The sequence below is a fragment of the Macrobrachium nipponense genome, chromosome 4, assembly GCF_015104395.2.
Source record: "Macrobrachium nipponense isolate FS-2020 chromosome 4, ASM1510439v2, whole genome shotgun sequence".
NCBI classification, from domain to species: domain Eukaryota; kingdom Metazoa; phylum Arthropoda; class Malacostraca; order Decapoda; family Palaemonidae; genus Macrobrachium; species Macrobrachium nipponense.
Genome location: NC_061100.1, coordinates 110670379 through 110686727, shown reverse-complemented (window position 1 = coordinate 110686727; position 16349 = coordinate 110670379). Strand labels below are relative to the sequence as shown.

At 35.6% G+C, this 16349-nt stretch overlaps 1 protein-coding gene across 2 annotated transcripts in view; it reads right to left on the bottom strand.

Moving 5' to 3' along the window:
- Positions 1-16349, bottom strand: part of LOC135211702 (arrestin domain-containing protein 2-like) — a 362806-nt gene that overhangs the window by 55833 nt on the left and 290624 nt on the right. For both annotated transcript variants that reach the window (XM_064244950.1, XM_064244951.1), the window contains 2 exons: positions 13748-13870; positions 10475-10605 (listed from right to left, as the gene is read on the bottom strand). In XM_064244950.1, coding sequence (XP_064101020.1) covers positions 10475-10605; positions 13748-13870 — 254 coding nt within the window. The remainder of the gene's footprint in view (positions 1-10474; positions 10606-13747; positions 13871-16349) is intronic.

Genomic DNA, 16349 nt, shown 5'->3' with positions numbered 1-16349 from the left:
TTACTCTGTGTACCCGGACTGGAAAACCCTTTTACTCTGTGGTCTAAGACTGGAAAACCCTCTTACTCTGTGTCCCCAGACTGGAAAACCCTCTTACTCTGTGTACCCGGACTGGAAAACCCTCTTACTCTGTGGTCTAAGACTGGAAAACCCTCTTACTCTGTGTACCCAGACTGGAAAACCCTCTTACTCTGTGTACCCGCACTGAAAAACTTTCCTTCATGTACCCGGACAGAAAACCATCCTACTCTGTGTGTTCAGACTGGAAAACCTTCTTACTCTGTGTACTCGGACTGAATACTCCTCTTCCTCTGTGTACCCGGATTGAAAACCTTACACCATGTATTGAAAAACCATTTTACTCTGTGTACACAAACTAAAAACCCCTATTACTTTGTGTAACCCAGACTGGAAAAACGGTTAATTTTCTAACTCTACACTTGTGTCTTTTTAAGCAAAAGATAGTAACAGATAAAACAGATTATTAAACAAACTATTTCCTTTCAAAGTAATTGGCAGTATGATCTGCTTAATGCTCCAAAATTAAACAAGAAACAAGAAAGGCACAAGAAACAAGGGAGTAATGAAGCGATCAGAGAGTCTCAGCGTCTAATAAGCGTTAGGGCAGCCTGCTACAGGAAGGAAACTCATCAAGAGCTCGAATGTTGGCGATTCAGGAACAAAGTCTGCCAAGGGAAAGTCCTGGGTCATTGTGAATCAAGTACATAATAGTGAAAGAGGCATTGCTTCATAGATACGTCTCACACATTATCTTATACCGTTTAATTCGTACTGGTTTTCAACCCAAAATGACATTCTATATAGAAATATATACATCTATTGACAGTTATTCCAAAGGTTAGGTATTAGCCCAAGAGGTTTTTTTTTTCTAGAACGAACCTCAGTCATACTACCTGAGGACATTCATTTATATACATCAAGTCAATCTATGGAGGCAAACTGGAACAGAATTTACTATACGTTAACGCTCAATTCTTGCTCGAGTTATTTCAGTAAGAAAATATACGCCCCTTTGCTATGTATAATTACGAATGGGGAAAAAAAAGCAAGCTTCAGAAAAACCATATTGAAAATCTGGGCAACTCACAGGAAACAACTTTTTCCTAGCGGAAAAAAACGCCTCACGAAACGTACGCAAAAATCCAAATATCAATTAAAAAACATCAAATAAATATACGCAAGGCTCATCGTAAAAAAAATGTCCAAATTACAAAATAGAATTAACGATAGAAATATACAATACTTTTAACAAAAATGCAAAATGAGTAAAAGAGCCCTTAGAGATACGCGCCAAGTAAACATTTCAACTCCATCAGCTGTAACAGACGAGAACCGGAAAAGCCGTAAGTCTGATGAAACCACAGAGGTCTTAAGAATCGCCAAAGGACACGGGACGAACTAGATAAGAATCACAGTCACGAGACGCGAGGAGTAATATAGGAGACGCGACGATAATAACTGGGAGAAAGATACTGCTCCCCGGAAAAATATGGGGATTTGGATGCCACATAAAACTGAAAGGATGACTTGAGTGTCCATTCTCGTAGATATATGAGTCACCAAAAGCGCGCGCACATACAGACACATACAAACACATTTCTTTTCCGTGGATGCATGAAGTCATGGAGATTTACCTCCGCCTAGTTCTCTTTGGAAAATTGTGTGCGTGAATATATATATGTATATATATATATATATATATATATATATAATATATATATATATATATATATATATATAGATATATATATATATATATATATATATATATATATATATATATATATATATATATATATATATATATATATATATATATATATAAACAGTTCTTTCTCCCTTTGAGCTTTTCATCTGTATATATATATATATATTATATATATATATATATATATATATATATATATATATATATATATATATATATGCAGATGAAAAGCTCAAAGGGGAGAAAGAACTGGTTTATATATATATATATATATATTATATATTATAATATATATATATATATAATATATATATATATAAATATATATATCTTATCATATATATATATATATATACATATATATAGATATAGATATATATATATATATATATATATATATATATATATATATATATATATATATATATAAACCAGTTCTTTCTCCCGCTTGAGCTTCTCATTTTTAGAATTAAATAATTTTCAACGAAAGTTTACAAGACGTTGCTCACAGAACGTTCTGAACACCAACTAGATCTTCTGAGGATCTACGTTGCCTACATGGACATGCTGGTTAATAAATAAGAATCCGAATATGCTGTGATATATGATTTAATATTACTTAGAATACTAATGGGACTAAAATGCCACCGTCCCTTTCTTAACATAAAATTGAAGAAATATGTTACCGCACTTACAACACACTTACAACATCACTATACCGTAACCGGAGATGATAATGAGTTAAAAGCCACAATAATGAATATGACTATTTTTCAAAATACAAAAAAGGTTGAAATAAACCTCTTCAGCCAGCTCTGAGGAGGACCGCTGTACAAGCGGTCGAGAGCTCGCTGTTTTATTTAACCCTGTTCTGTATTTTGCAAAATAGTGTCTCAAATCTATATTGTGGCATTTAACTCATCAGTCTGGTGAGCGTGGCAATGAATCACAATGAGTCCTAAGACCCAAATGAGAGAGAAAATAAGTGAAAGGTTAGACATCGTAATTTTAAATTGAACACACCTAAAAAATAAAAAAAAATAAAAATTAAAGTCTCTAAAATTACGTAAGACTCATTTTCCTAGGCAGACTGGAAGGAAACGCCACTTGGTTAAAAAGACCATGAACACCAAGATACTTCTGCTTATAAGCCACTCGCAGGAAGGGCTTTCAAGCGTAATTACTACATTGTAATTACACTCTCATTGTGCAAGTGTCTTAATTTCATTTATATCCTTCTTCCTCTTCTCATTTTCCTCCAGAGACCTTGAAAGTTTTGAGGACCCAAAGGAGGGGGAGCGAAAATGACGAAGCGTCTATCTCACTGAACCGTCTCCATAACAAGATTCCCTACGGCAAAGCAATAAGCAACCAAATGAAATTTATTTTGAGTAAATTTTCCAACAGTATAACTCGATTTTACTCCAACCGTACCTGCGCTAGGTAATATTCATTTTTCGATTAGTGATCTTATCATACCCTCTCACTTTACATTTAAACGTCTACACTGATGAGGAACACAAAGTATACATAGCAATATACATTATTATAAAATTGTGGATTTTTATAACAGATTGTTCTTTACGAGACTTTGAATTTCTTAATGATCTTATTAAAGTTAATAAAACTTACAAAAAAACAAAATTCTGGAAAAACATGCGTACTACATTTAAGTTGGGAATTATCACATCTGCTTCACCGATTATAAAACGTAACGTTCTTTACATGAATTTTAGAAAATAATACCATTCGTAAAAATGTGAAGTTCAACTTGCTGTGCAGTGCATATTCTTTTTACATTAGAATAGCAACGTAAGTGCTTTGGGGGGAAAGAGAAATGGTAGGAGGTGAATTTTAAGTCCACCTTTTTATAAGGAAAACAAATTACGTATGCTCAACTGAGTTTTTTTTTCAGCAGTTTCATTACAAAATGAGCTGATTCTCAGCCGCCGCGGAAGATTTTTTTAATATTCACCAATTCAATATATATGCATTTTGCCTAATAATAATAATAATAATAATAATAATAATAATAATAATAATAATAATAATAATAATAATAATAATAATAATAATAATAATAATAATAAGAGTGTGCACCTAGAAACAGCGCACATAGTGAGAAAAGTGATGGACTCCTAAGGAGGCAGGATGCAACCCGGAACCCCCCCCAACACTATATAAACCACCCAGTCGAATAGGATAACTGTGATAGACAAAAAAAAAAAAAGAAATAAATAATAATAAGAGCAGTAGTAACAGAAGAAGGTTGTATCATCAGTTAGTTTATAAGATGGAATTTTAATATCCACCTGAGACAATCACAGAAAGACCAAGAGAAACAAATGAACAATGGCAGCAGCTTTAGGGAACTTTAAATACTTACGATACAAAACCGCATTTTTTAATGGTGGCAATTTCAGTTTAACGATCCGGAGAAACACTGAGTTCTAACATTTCATTGTTTAATATAATGAAGTAACCAAAATAATAATGCTCGTAATTAGGGGAAGAACATATGAACGTGGATTGTATCCAATTTCCTGAAAGCAATTATAAGAAGTGTGTAGTTTTTTTTTTTTTTTTTTTTTTTTTTTTTTTTTAGATTACTGTTATCATTACTTGGGGAAAACTGCAAGAAACTCGTGGAGGAAATCCTCGACAATCGTATTATACTTTTTAACCTCCCACGAAGCCTTCAATTATCGTTATCATTAGGTACATTTGGCTCCAGGGTAAAGTTCGCTCCCCAATCGGATAAAAAATATTGCATCGTGATCCTCATTTCGCGATGACTGTCCGTCCGCACTTCTCCTGTCCGCCCTCAGATCTTAAAAACTATTGAGGCTAGAGTGTTGCAAATTGATACATTTATCATCCACCTTCCAATCATCAACCATACCAAATTGCAGCCGTGTAGCCGCAGTAGTTTATTTTTTACTGAAGGTTAAAGTTAGCCATGATTGTGCTTCTGGCAACGATATAGAACATGCCACCAACGGCACATGGTTAAAGCTTCATGGGTCGCGGCTCATACAGCATTATACCGAGTCCACCAGGAAGAGAGATCTATTTTTGGTGGCCTTGATTATCGCAGTACAAAAAAAAAAAAAAAAGTCGAATGCGACTAAGAAACTTCGGCGTATTTTCTACTTCTTTTTGTACTTCAGACCAATACATTAGGACGAGTCGAACAAACATTTAAAATACAGTCACTTTCCAATCATACTGTAACAGGAGATTATTTTATTTAAAATGTACAGTCTTGTAAGGCATAAGTCCAATGCATCAGTAAGTTGTAATGCTAGTTTTTAAATTACAGAATTTGTATATGTGGCTTCGAGTATTTTAGTTGATAAGTGGTTTCGACACTGTTCTATATATATATATATATATATAGATATAGATATAGATATATATATATATATATATATATATGTATATATAAAATATATATATATATATATAAATCTATATATATATATCTATATATATATATATATCTAATATATATAATATATATATAGATATATGTAGATATATAGATATATACATTTATATGTGTGTATAATGCATGCAAAAATTTTTAAAGGAAAAAATAATAATAATAATGTTACTAACTTTAGCCGACTTGACCCTTGACGCAAAACAAAATCTTTCTCTATGAAATAATATTTTCCACCCCTTTTTTAGGGAAAGAGAGAGAGAGAGTTTTTTAGAAGAGAGAGATAGAGAGATATCATTGAATTTTCTCTGTTGAAGGGAAAATAAAAGAAACCACATTATAATTTTTCGTTCCACCTCAGAAACTACTAGACAGAAACAGTCCTGTCTCATTCATTTAATTATCCAACGGGTGCGGCTAAGTTAAGTGATCATGAATTCAAAAGAGCTCTGCTGGCTTTCGCTGTTTTCCCAATTTTTAATACTGACCCGGCTTACTTTACGTATATATGTCCTTTACTGCTAGGATGCCAAAGTAGAATGACCCTTGCTAAAGTAAGGGTCAGCATGTGCCACTCACTTTTTTTTAGCCTTTCATAAATTCAAGTTTCACACTAAGTACCTTTTGATAGTATGATTAGCATAGTGGCCAACTGCTCTTCTCTCTCTCTCTCTCTCTCTCTCTCTCTCGTCTCTCTCTCTCTCTCTCTCTCTCTCTCTCTCCAGACAAAATCGTTAGGACCCTGTGAATGCACAGTAAAACCTGCTCCTACAGATAAGTGAGCACATGATGTCTCCTCGGATGGACTAACAAGTCTTTGAGACATCCTAATCCTTGTAACTCCTTGTAACTCTAACTCTCTCTCTCTCTCTCTCTCTCACTTCCATCAACTTGGTAGAAATTTTTCTCCCTCCCTTTTTTCACTCTCACACACGAACACACAAACACACACACACACAGACACGCGCGCACACATGTACATTTTGAGTTGTAGTATATCATGAAATGATTCTGTCGTAAGTCGTTAATAGTTCTATAACGAATAATTATGAAAATGAGACGAAGATATTTGTTTTCTTACTGTAAGGTTTAATAAACACTGAAGAAGACTCGAACCTAACCAGTCATTTTTATCTTTCATCTACTATATTGTGAAATGATAAAGGTTCGCTCAATATGACAGATGACCTATACAGCAACGAAGAATAATCTCTTAAGCACATCAATAAATTATTTTCTAGAGGCGACACAACGGTTGGATTATGGATAATACCATTATATAATCGCTCTTACGGATTACTCTTCCTAGAAGGTGACCGTAAAAAAAGAAAAAAAGAAAAGAAAAAGGCAAACCCATATTTTCCATTTTCATCTTCCTTCACTGTAAGCATCCTAACTTTTCCTCAGCTTTCCTCCAACTTTATCCCAAGGTCCTTTCCACTGAGGTCAGAGGGTGAGGAAGAGAAGAGAGAAGAGGAGAAGAGAAGAGAGTGATGGAGAGAGGATTGCGCTCTCGCGCGAGAGGAGAGGAGAGGAAATTGTCATAGGAAACGAATCATTGAAGTCCAACGGCTAGACAGGAGAAGAGAGAGAGGAAGAGAAGGAGGAGAGGAGAGAGGGGACGAGGGAGAGGATTGAGAGAGGAGGGAGAAACGTTTTTTCCTTTCTTTTTTTACAACCAAACGAAAATATTAAATTCAGAATTATCCAATTGCAAACGTTTTTCAATTTTGAGCCCCCAAGCCAAACGGGAGAGGAAGGAGGGAGAGAGAGGAGAGAGAGAGAGAAGACAGATGAGATGAGAGGAGCAGATATGAGGATGAGAGAGAGAAGAAGAGAGAGCCTTTTAATTAAATAGAACGTAATTAAGACAATTTGAAGATAAAAATGGAGCCATCCTGCCATTTAAGAAATTTACATTTTGTGTCCTCCTTTAAGTAACCGATGCTTGATTTCGGTGGGTGTCTGTGTGTGTGTGTAGTAATGGTGTTGTTGTGTGTGTGTGTTGTGAGAGAGGAGATAGGAGGAGAGATAGCGGATGGAAGATCAGAGAAGATCTTGGTTAATTAACTTCCACTATTCATCAACTGTTCTCTCAAAACCATTATATGATCATTCCTACGCAATGCCAATTAATCCTCCCTGAATTTTTTTGAATTTTGAAACCAAAAGGAAACTCTTTTTCTGATTTTCAGTTATTTATATTTTCCATCCTTGTTTCTCACCCAAACCCCCTTTCTATCAGGCATTTTGCATTTTTTTCTAGACTGTTTATGCCAAACTTTAATCCAAAGTCAATTCCACAGAGGTCAGGAACTATTTCCGTCCTTATTCTATTGCTCCAATGTTTTCATTCCACGAGGAGAGAGAAGGAAGAGAGAGAGAGAGAGAAAGAGAGAGGAGAAAGGAAAAGAAAAAAATAAAGCTCTCTCTCTCTCTCTCTCTCTCTCCTTTTGAGTCCAGACGTTCATATTTCTTTGATTCCACTTCACCAACTTACCACCTTTCCGGTCGCCTTTGGGCAGAGGTCAGGCGGGCTTCAAACCGACCACCTACAGGGTGGGAGGGGCAGAATGGCAAACAAAAGCGGAATTTCGACCCTTTCCAGCTTTACACTAAACGCGGTTGCAAGATTTCTTCCCTCGCCCAATGAAGGTTTTTGAGAAAACATTATTCATTTCCTAACCTGACCGTAAATCTTAAAACATGCTAAAAAATCTACGGTTGCTGAACAGAGCGTTGTGTTTCACCAACGAAAATTAGAATAAATACTCTGTATTTTGTTAGAAATAATTGTTCTGTACTGTTTATAACATGTACATTATTTATTTTTGATAATTTCATTCTGGCAAATAAATCATAAATATCCTATCCTGAGAAAATTCTTCTGTTCCCTTCTTCACCTTCAACGGCGTAACAACCTTTTTTTCAGATCGTTTTAGACTCTTCCATAGACCTTTCCTACCCCCCATACAAGAACAAGAACAAAGTAATTTACAGGCTTACTCCCCGAGTAAGCAAAAAGGCAGACATACTGACGATGCATATCAGATAAACAAAAGAAAGTATCGCAAGTAAGATAAAAAAAAAAAAACGAAAATCTAAACAGAGCCCAGAGACGAGGCTTTGGAATGTACGTCGGGGGAAATTTAATATAGAAGATTAACTAGGGTATCATTGGGAATGGAATCGTACAAAAGCCAGATAAATTGAGGCCTTTCTTTCGCCTGCGCTAAAAAATGGATCCGCGGTTACGTAAAAGGGTTGAATACTTTTTTTTATTTTACCGCTGGACGTTTCTGGAGACTCAGTGGATTGGGGGGGGCAGTATCGTTTGTAGAAACAATTTATTTTTTGGTTTTTATATATTTCTATTTCTCTTTCTACGTAATGCTCATTCAGTATCGGTCGCTTCTTTTTTTCCATTACTCATTTTTTATCTTTTTAGCCTTTGAAAATGTAAATAATTCGCTACTGGCGACTGGCGAACTAGTAAATTAAATAAATTTCATATTCGCTATATACATACGTTCAATTTCTCTTCATCGTTTATCATAACAAAAATATGAGAAAACAAAATTTTTCGAATATATATATAAACCTGGAAAATATCCAAATAGTAAACAGCTTTTCAACGTAACTAAAAGTGTTCATTCCGGCAAAAACGATAGCGATACAGTTAAAAAAATAATGTCAACGTTTTAATTGACTGAGGGTAAACCGTCTTGAATATGGCTACCGTGAAGGTTGCTTTGCACTGACGAAAATAAACAAAGACTGGTTGACTATTCCTACAAAATCCTTTTAAAGATCTTCAGCACAACCGTAAATGGGAAATCTTAACCTTGCCAAATTTGAGAAAACTTTACCAGAAAAATCCACAGCTATGATTTTTCTTCGTCTTCACGGAATCTAGTGTTGGTTTAGTGGACCTCATTGCAATCATATTTTGAGTTTTGAATTAAACCCATCTTTTTCAGGCAATCTGGTGTATTAAAGACTAGATGCATATACCAAACTACCGTTAACGGCCTCTTTTCCTGTTTTTGGTTTGTTTGTATTGGTTTGCTTTTACGCTCCATGGAACGCCAGTCGGTTATTCAGCAAACGAAAGATCCGAAAGGGCTACTACGTGGACTTCTGAACCAACGTTCGAAATTATATTTATATTATAGTATATTATAATAATATATATATATTATATATATTTATTTATATATAATTCAGGCCGGGCGTTATTTTTGGAATCGTTAATATCATCCTTATTTTTTCAATTGTAAAAGAAAAAATAAGAGCATTTAATTGAATTTCTTCGTTTAAACTTGCTCTAACAGGAATAAAGGGTTCCTTTCTTCTTTTTTTTTTCTACACAAAGTAACTTTAAACAAATTTTAGCATGGCCGGATATTCCGACCGGAAAGATTCGGGATTCTATACGGCAAACCCAGCTTTAAAAAACTCATTCCCTTTATAAATTGTTTTACATATATGGCCCGACTTTGGTTCAAATTTCCGGTCCAAGTTACTTTCGCACCGTCTTATAGCGGAACAATACATACCATAGTATACATACATTAGCCCGACCGTCAGCCTTTAATATATTTAAGAACAAAACTATACGTCACAAGCATATTATGATGTTAATACCTTTGCGATATTATATGCTTGCTAATTTCAATTACCTCTTAAAGACCAGACGAATAATCTTAACAGATCAAGGTTATATAATGAAGGAAAAAGAACATGACGTAATAAAAGACAGTTTAAGCTCCTGAGAGAAGAATCTATAATTCAACGTAGCCCATAATACTCGGAAGGTCACGTTTTCTTAGATTTTTGTTGTAATTCTTGTAGGAAACTTGAATAACACACACCCACACGCGCACGCGCACACACACACTCACACACACACACATACACACACATACACACACACACACCACACACGAGTATTGAATTCTTTTATATCCGAAAGCTATCGGTCAGGTTTGAATTTTTTTTTCAAAGGGGAGCGGACAGAGAGAGGAAGAGAGAGACTAGGAGGGAGAGAGATGAAGAGGAGAGGATGGAGAAGGAGAGGAGGATGAGAGAGAAGTTTTTTCAAGTTTTTTTTTTCCTTTTGCCAAAAGGCTTATGGCCAGTTTGAATTCTTGAAGGAACTGAGGAGAGAAGACCCGAGAGGTAGGGAGGAAGAGCGAGACATGGAGAAGAGAGGAGACGAGAGAGAAGGAGAGAGAGATTGGGCAAACATCAACAAATGGAATATTTCCTCAACAAAAATGATCCACATTCATCCTTACCTTTATATAGTATCGGATCGTGCCACTCTTGCTCTCAAAGGAACACGGTAGGGAACTCTCAGGTAATTGGAATTTGAATGGGAAGGTGTGGTATCCTCTGGGCAAGATGGGCACATTCCCTTCGGGCTTATCTGCAAAACAGAGAGAGAGTGAGAGAGTGAGAGAGATTTCAGCTTCAACAGGTGGGTGGGATAAGGGTGATGACGTAGTACTGTTTTTCTTATTGGGTTGCTATTGAACGACTTGTTTTTTTTCTCTGTCTCTCCATCTCTCGTCATTTTTCTAAAGGATTTCTATAGTTTATTTATATACATATCTGACACTATACCTATTCCCATCATCCTCGTTTGTTCTCTATATTGCTTATTCTGGATTCAAGAATGGATGGGAAAAGTTCCGAGCAATTCAATACAAGAAGAACACAAACAGAGAGAAAAACAAACATGCTAGCTAAATGAAGAGAGAGAGAGAGAGAGAGAGAGAGAGAGAGAGAGAGAGAGAGAGAGATACACATTTTCATTTGGAGCGCTTCTAAAGATTAATTGAGTTTCCATGTTATTGTAATGGTGCAGCGACCCTTTATAAACTGCCAAATATTAAAATTATGGAATATGCATTAACATGGCTTTTTCTTGCTATACCTATAGTAGATTCATATCAGCCGCGCATCTGATGTCTAGGCCAGCCCCTTACGACGCTCTTGATTGGCTCTTAATAAACCAATCAGAGGGATGGAAACCCTCAGTCTCTCTCGAGAGTTCACATAGGCAGGATATATGTTCCACCTCACGTGAAGGATACGGCTTTCAAAATTATCCCTCAGGAGAGGTGGAACATACATCCTGCCTATGTGAACTCTCTCGAGAGACAGAGTTTCCAGCCCTGTGATTGGCTTATCAACAGCCAATCAGGAGAGTCGTAAGGGACTGGCCTAGACATTTGATGCAGGCTGATGTGAACTACTAAAGCATCTATATCATTATATATTTTAAATGCCGCGTAATGGTATGTCTTTAATTCTGGCTTTGGTTATCGTACAGGTAGGAAAAATAATAATAGAGTTGAATGGAAATCATGATTAATGTCAGGTTTCACTGTAGACGTTTCGTGAATTACCAGTGCACGTTGTAAAAGGGAGTTTGCCTCTTTATATAATTTTTAGTTTATATCATTAGATAAAAAAAAGGGGGGGGGGATCTCGAATCGGCCTCCAAAGCTGTTTTTACAATCACTTCATGGATTATTACATTTAACTATTTCTTTAAATTTTTCTTGACATCTGCAGTAAACCATTGCTCAAATGAAGGAAGCTACTATTTTACACCTTTGGTCAATTACAAATCATGAAGGCAAACTAAGAGCATAGAATATTACGATAAAATAGAATATTATTGTAAAACTAACTTCATTCGGGACATTCTAATATAAAACAGAAAAAGACAGGCCCTTCAAATTCAAAGTCTTGCGGGCAAACCTCTGCTCCAAGGATCTCAAGAATTGATTTAGATTGACCAGAAAGTCCTTACAAAGCTGTACTTGAGGACTGGGTTGAAAACTCTCTTTATTACATTTATCATATAAAAAGTTTACGGCTGAAACAATAACGGTTATTTGATGTTTCGTGGCCTGAACTATTATGCAATTCTTAGAGGGTACAGAAAATGAAAGCTATAGTAGATTCACATCAGCCGTGCATTTGATGTCTTGGCCAGTCCCTTACGATGCTCCTGATTGGCTGTTGATAAGCCAATCACGGGGCTGGAAACTCTCAGTCTCTCTCGGGAGTTCACATAGGCAGGATGCAAGTTCCACCTCTCCTGAGGGATGCTTTTGAAAGACGTATCCCTCACGAGAGATGGAACATACATCATGCCTATGTGAACACTCGAGAGAGACTGAGAGTTTCCAGCCCTGTTATTGGCTTATCAACAGCCAATCAGGAGCGTCGTAAGGGACTGGTCTAGACATCAGATGCACCGGTGATGTGAATCTACTACAGTTTTCTCAAGTCTCTATTTATGGAACTGATCATCTTGTTTTGTATCGGCTCTTCTCTCCTTCCAGACTTCCGATTAATTCTGATTTTGATTTACAATCCATTATGGAAGGACAGAGTAAAAAGACAGAGATAAATCAAAACTAATAATGCAAAATAAAGTTGACAACATTAAATGAATTTCTCAGTGTCAAAGGCGCTTTTGTTATTCAATTCTGATTCATCCAATTATGCAAATGGCAGAGAAAATGTCAACCCTCTGGGGGAAGGGGGGGGGGGGAGCAAATCGATAAAGATCCGCCCATACGTGCCACACGGATTGCGACACTGAACCCTCCGTGAGAGAGAGAGAGAGAGAGAGAGAGAGAGAGAGAGAGAGAGAGAGAGAGAGAGAGAGTGTATATGAATAATTTAACCTCAAAATCTCATGCAGGGAAAGTGACGGGGGAAACTAAATCTTCTTAATCTGCAAATTTTATTGAGAGAGAGAGAGAAGAGAGAGAGAGAGAGAGAGAAGTGAGAGAGAAGAGAGAGAGAGAGATACGGAAGTAAACTACCTCTATAAACAATCTAAGGTTTATGCATACGCATGCAGTCTAATACTGTTTGTGCGTCTTGTATATGCTATAAAACCATATATTTATTTATATATATAATATATATATATATATATATATATATATATATATATATTATTATATATTATAATACATATATATGAAAAGAACGAGATGAGAACGGAAGGGATCAGTACTACAAAAGATTATCTATAGATGTTCTGTAAGATTATACCTCTACTGAGATAGAGAGAGAGAGAGAGAGAGGAGAGAGAGGAGAGAGAGAGAGAGAGATTTAGGACGGAGAGATACGATACCTAAGTAAAACTACCTCTATAAACAATCTAAGGCGTTATGCATACTCATTGCTAGTTTTCAATCTAAGTACTGTGTGCGCCTCTGTATATGCTATAAATAACATATATTTATTTATATATATATATATATATATATATGATATATATATATATACATATATATATATTACTAATACATATATTATGAAAAGAACGAGAGAGAACGGAAGGGATCAGTACTACAAAAGATTATCTATAGATGTTCTGTAAGATTATACCTCTACTGAGAGAGAGAGAGAGAGAGAGAGAGAGAGAGAGAGAGATTCTGTAAAAGTATATATACCTCCACTGAGAGAGAGAGAGAGAGAGAGAGAGAGAGAGAGAGAGAGAGAGAGAGAGAGAGAAGGAAAACGAAATGCCAAACCTTTCCCCCATATAGTCGTCCTGTCGTCGATGAAGTACTGGTCGTCCTTTACTGTTCTTCGATCTCCCGAGACCACGACTTTCCATTCAGCATGGACCTTCCCTCGTACTACCACTCGTATCGCTGGAATGAATGAAGGAAGGAAGATGTGTAATGACTCCTTTCAGGTTATGCATAAGACGAGAGAGAGAGAGAGAGAGAGAGAGAGAGAGAGAGAGAGAGAAATGCATAGAGGACGAATGTGCAGATGGACACAATCATATATATTTGGGTGTGTGTAATGTATATGATATATATATATGTATATATGTATACTATATATATTGCATATATATAAAAAAAAAGATATATATATATATATATATATTATATACATAAGAATAAGATTCGAAAACGTCTACAGTCTTTTCATTAAAAAATCAATACAATATCCACAATAATAATTAATTAACAAATCACCTGATGCCTAGTGGTATCAGTACACGTTCTTCCATCTATAGTACTGAACCAAAGGCATTAGAAATATTGCCATCTATTTTAAACTCCATAACAAAAAGCTTAAGTAATTCCTTGTATCTAAAACCATCATTAATTCCCAGCTGCTTGCAAATCCATGTCTTCAATCATTGTTGGCCACCAGGGAAATATATTATCTACAAAAAAATTAGATTACTGAAGACTGGCATTTTGGACTAGTGTGAACCGTAGCTGTTTTCGAGAAATTTCTTTTGATGACTGGCCCATAGCTTCTTTTTTCAATGATCTTTGATAAAGCATTCTTCTAATAATTCTTGGTTAACAGACATATGAAATGTATAAATTTGCTCATTCATAACACTTGAAGTAAAAAAAAATGATTAAACAGACTAACTGTCATATTACATTCTCAAAATCCATTTAGAGATAAAGACGGTAAATTTTTTCTTTTTATAACTCGTCTCTCAGTTTTGTTTTTATACGTCTCTAAAAATCAGAAGGTAAATTTACAAACTTTTCCCATTTATAGACTTCTAAGTAAAAAGTTAATAAAAAGATATTACCTACTTCATTAGAAAAATTTCAAAGTAAATATTGTACAAAAAACGAAATAGAAATGTTCAGTAAAAAAAAAATAAATAAAATGAATGTCTAGTAATATTTTAACCCCATATGAGTAAGCACGTCACTGCCCAGCGAAGACGCCTCTGCTCACCTTACCATTCTATTCAGTGGAACCGTCTTAATTTAACCTTAGATAACATTCAAAGACAATACGAATCATCTTGGTCCTGGCCCCTATATCTTACTATAATGGGCGTTATGTCTGCCCGTCCATTTGTCATTCAATCACGACCAAACGGCTGGTCCGATGGGCATGAAACTTGGCAGGGTTATAGTTGGAACCCCTAAGATAGTTTATAATGGGATTTCATCCTACCTCACCCCACCTCCTGCGAAGGGGGTCGGGGTGAGAAGGGATGCCCTCAAACGGAGTTGGTTTTGCCCGTGAAACGAGACTAGTTATGCCCGTAGACTAAGTTACTTTACGAATTTATCATACATAATTTCTGTAGTATACAGTATGATTCACGTAGAGGAAGCTGCTCTCTTCTCTACTTTAATGATCAAAGTAAAGATGAAAAAGGCAATATTCCTTAGGGTGGTGGTAGGAATCACTTTCAGTTTCAAAATTCTGCCAACGTAAATCTGTGTTGCGTAGTACTGCACAATAATTAAACGCTTTAGTATTTGAAAGGAAACGGTATTGGTTAGAGGAAGAGTTTGATGAATTTCCATATCACCCTAAATACGTGTCACCTTTTATACCATACAATTAACATACACCATTTCAGAGCCTCATTGAAAATGGATATGGGGGAGTTTCCATTGATTATTTTTGCAAAAATATAAATTCATTTGCTTTAATATAAAATATTCATAGTGATTTTGTTTTTGTCCAGCCCAATGAATATTGATCGTTTTTCGAGCTAAAGATGGCAGAGGAAGGACAATTTACTTTGCAAACTACATACGGTTTCTGTATATAAAGACGAATAAGCAGAGAATATTGAAATGAGTGGTTGTCGAATGAGGACACAGTGCGCATGCGTCTCCTCCTTATTAGGCTTACGCCAATGACACATATTCTCCCTCTATTCTGCACAGGATTCAGTGCTATGCTACCGACGTCAGGGGAAGATTTCAGTTACGTAATCCCACTGGTGTTATGAAGAGAACAGACCCTGATTAAGTTATGCAAGAACTGTGGCAGACGAACTCGAAATGATTTCACGCAAGTATTAATATGCGGAAATACTCCCTCGTATTCAGTATTTCGTGCTACATTATGCTACTGTGTTTTTTATGGAATGATTAGCAGGGTGAATACTTTTTTGAAATTTACGTATTATAGGTTGGATTTCTTGACATCGAGAAAGTCATATAATGTAGATATATTATATAGAATCATATATATTTATCGATGTTTGGTTTTTTCAAGGTCGAGAAGCGGATACATTTCACAAGACCAATATGGTCTGATAATACAACCTGAAATATATTTTACTATATCTCAGGTAACTTTCTTCAATACGAAATGAACATAACTCAGTAGGTGTTTATA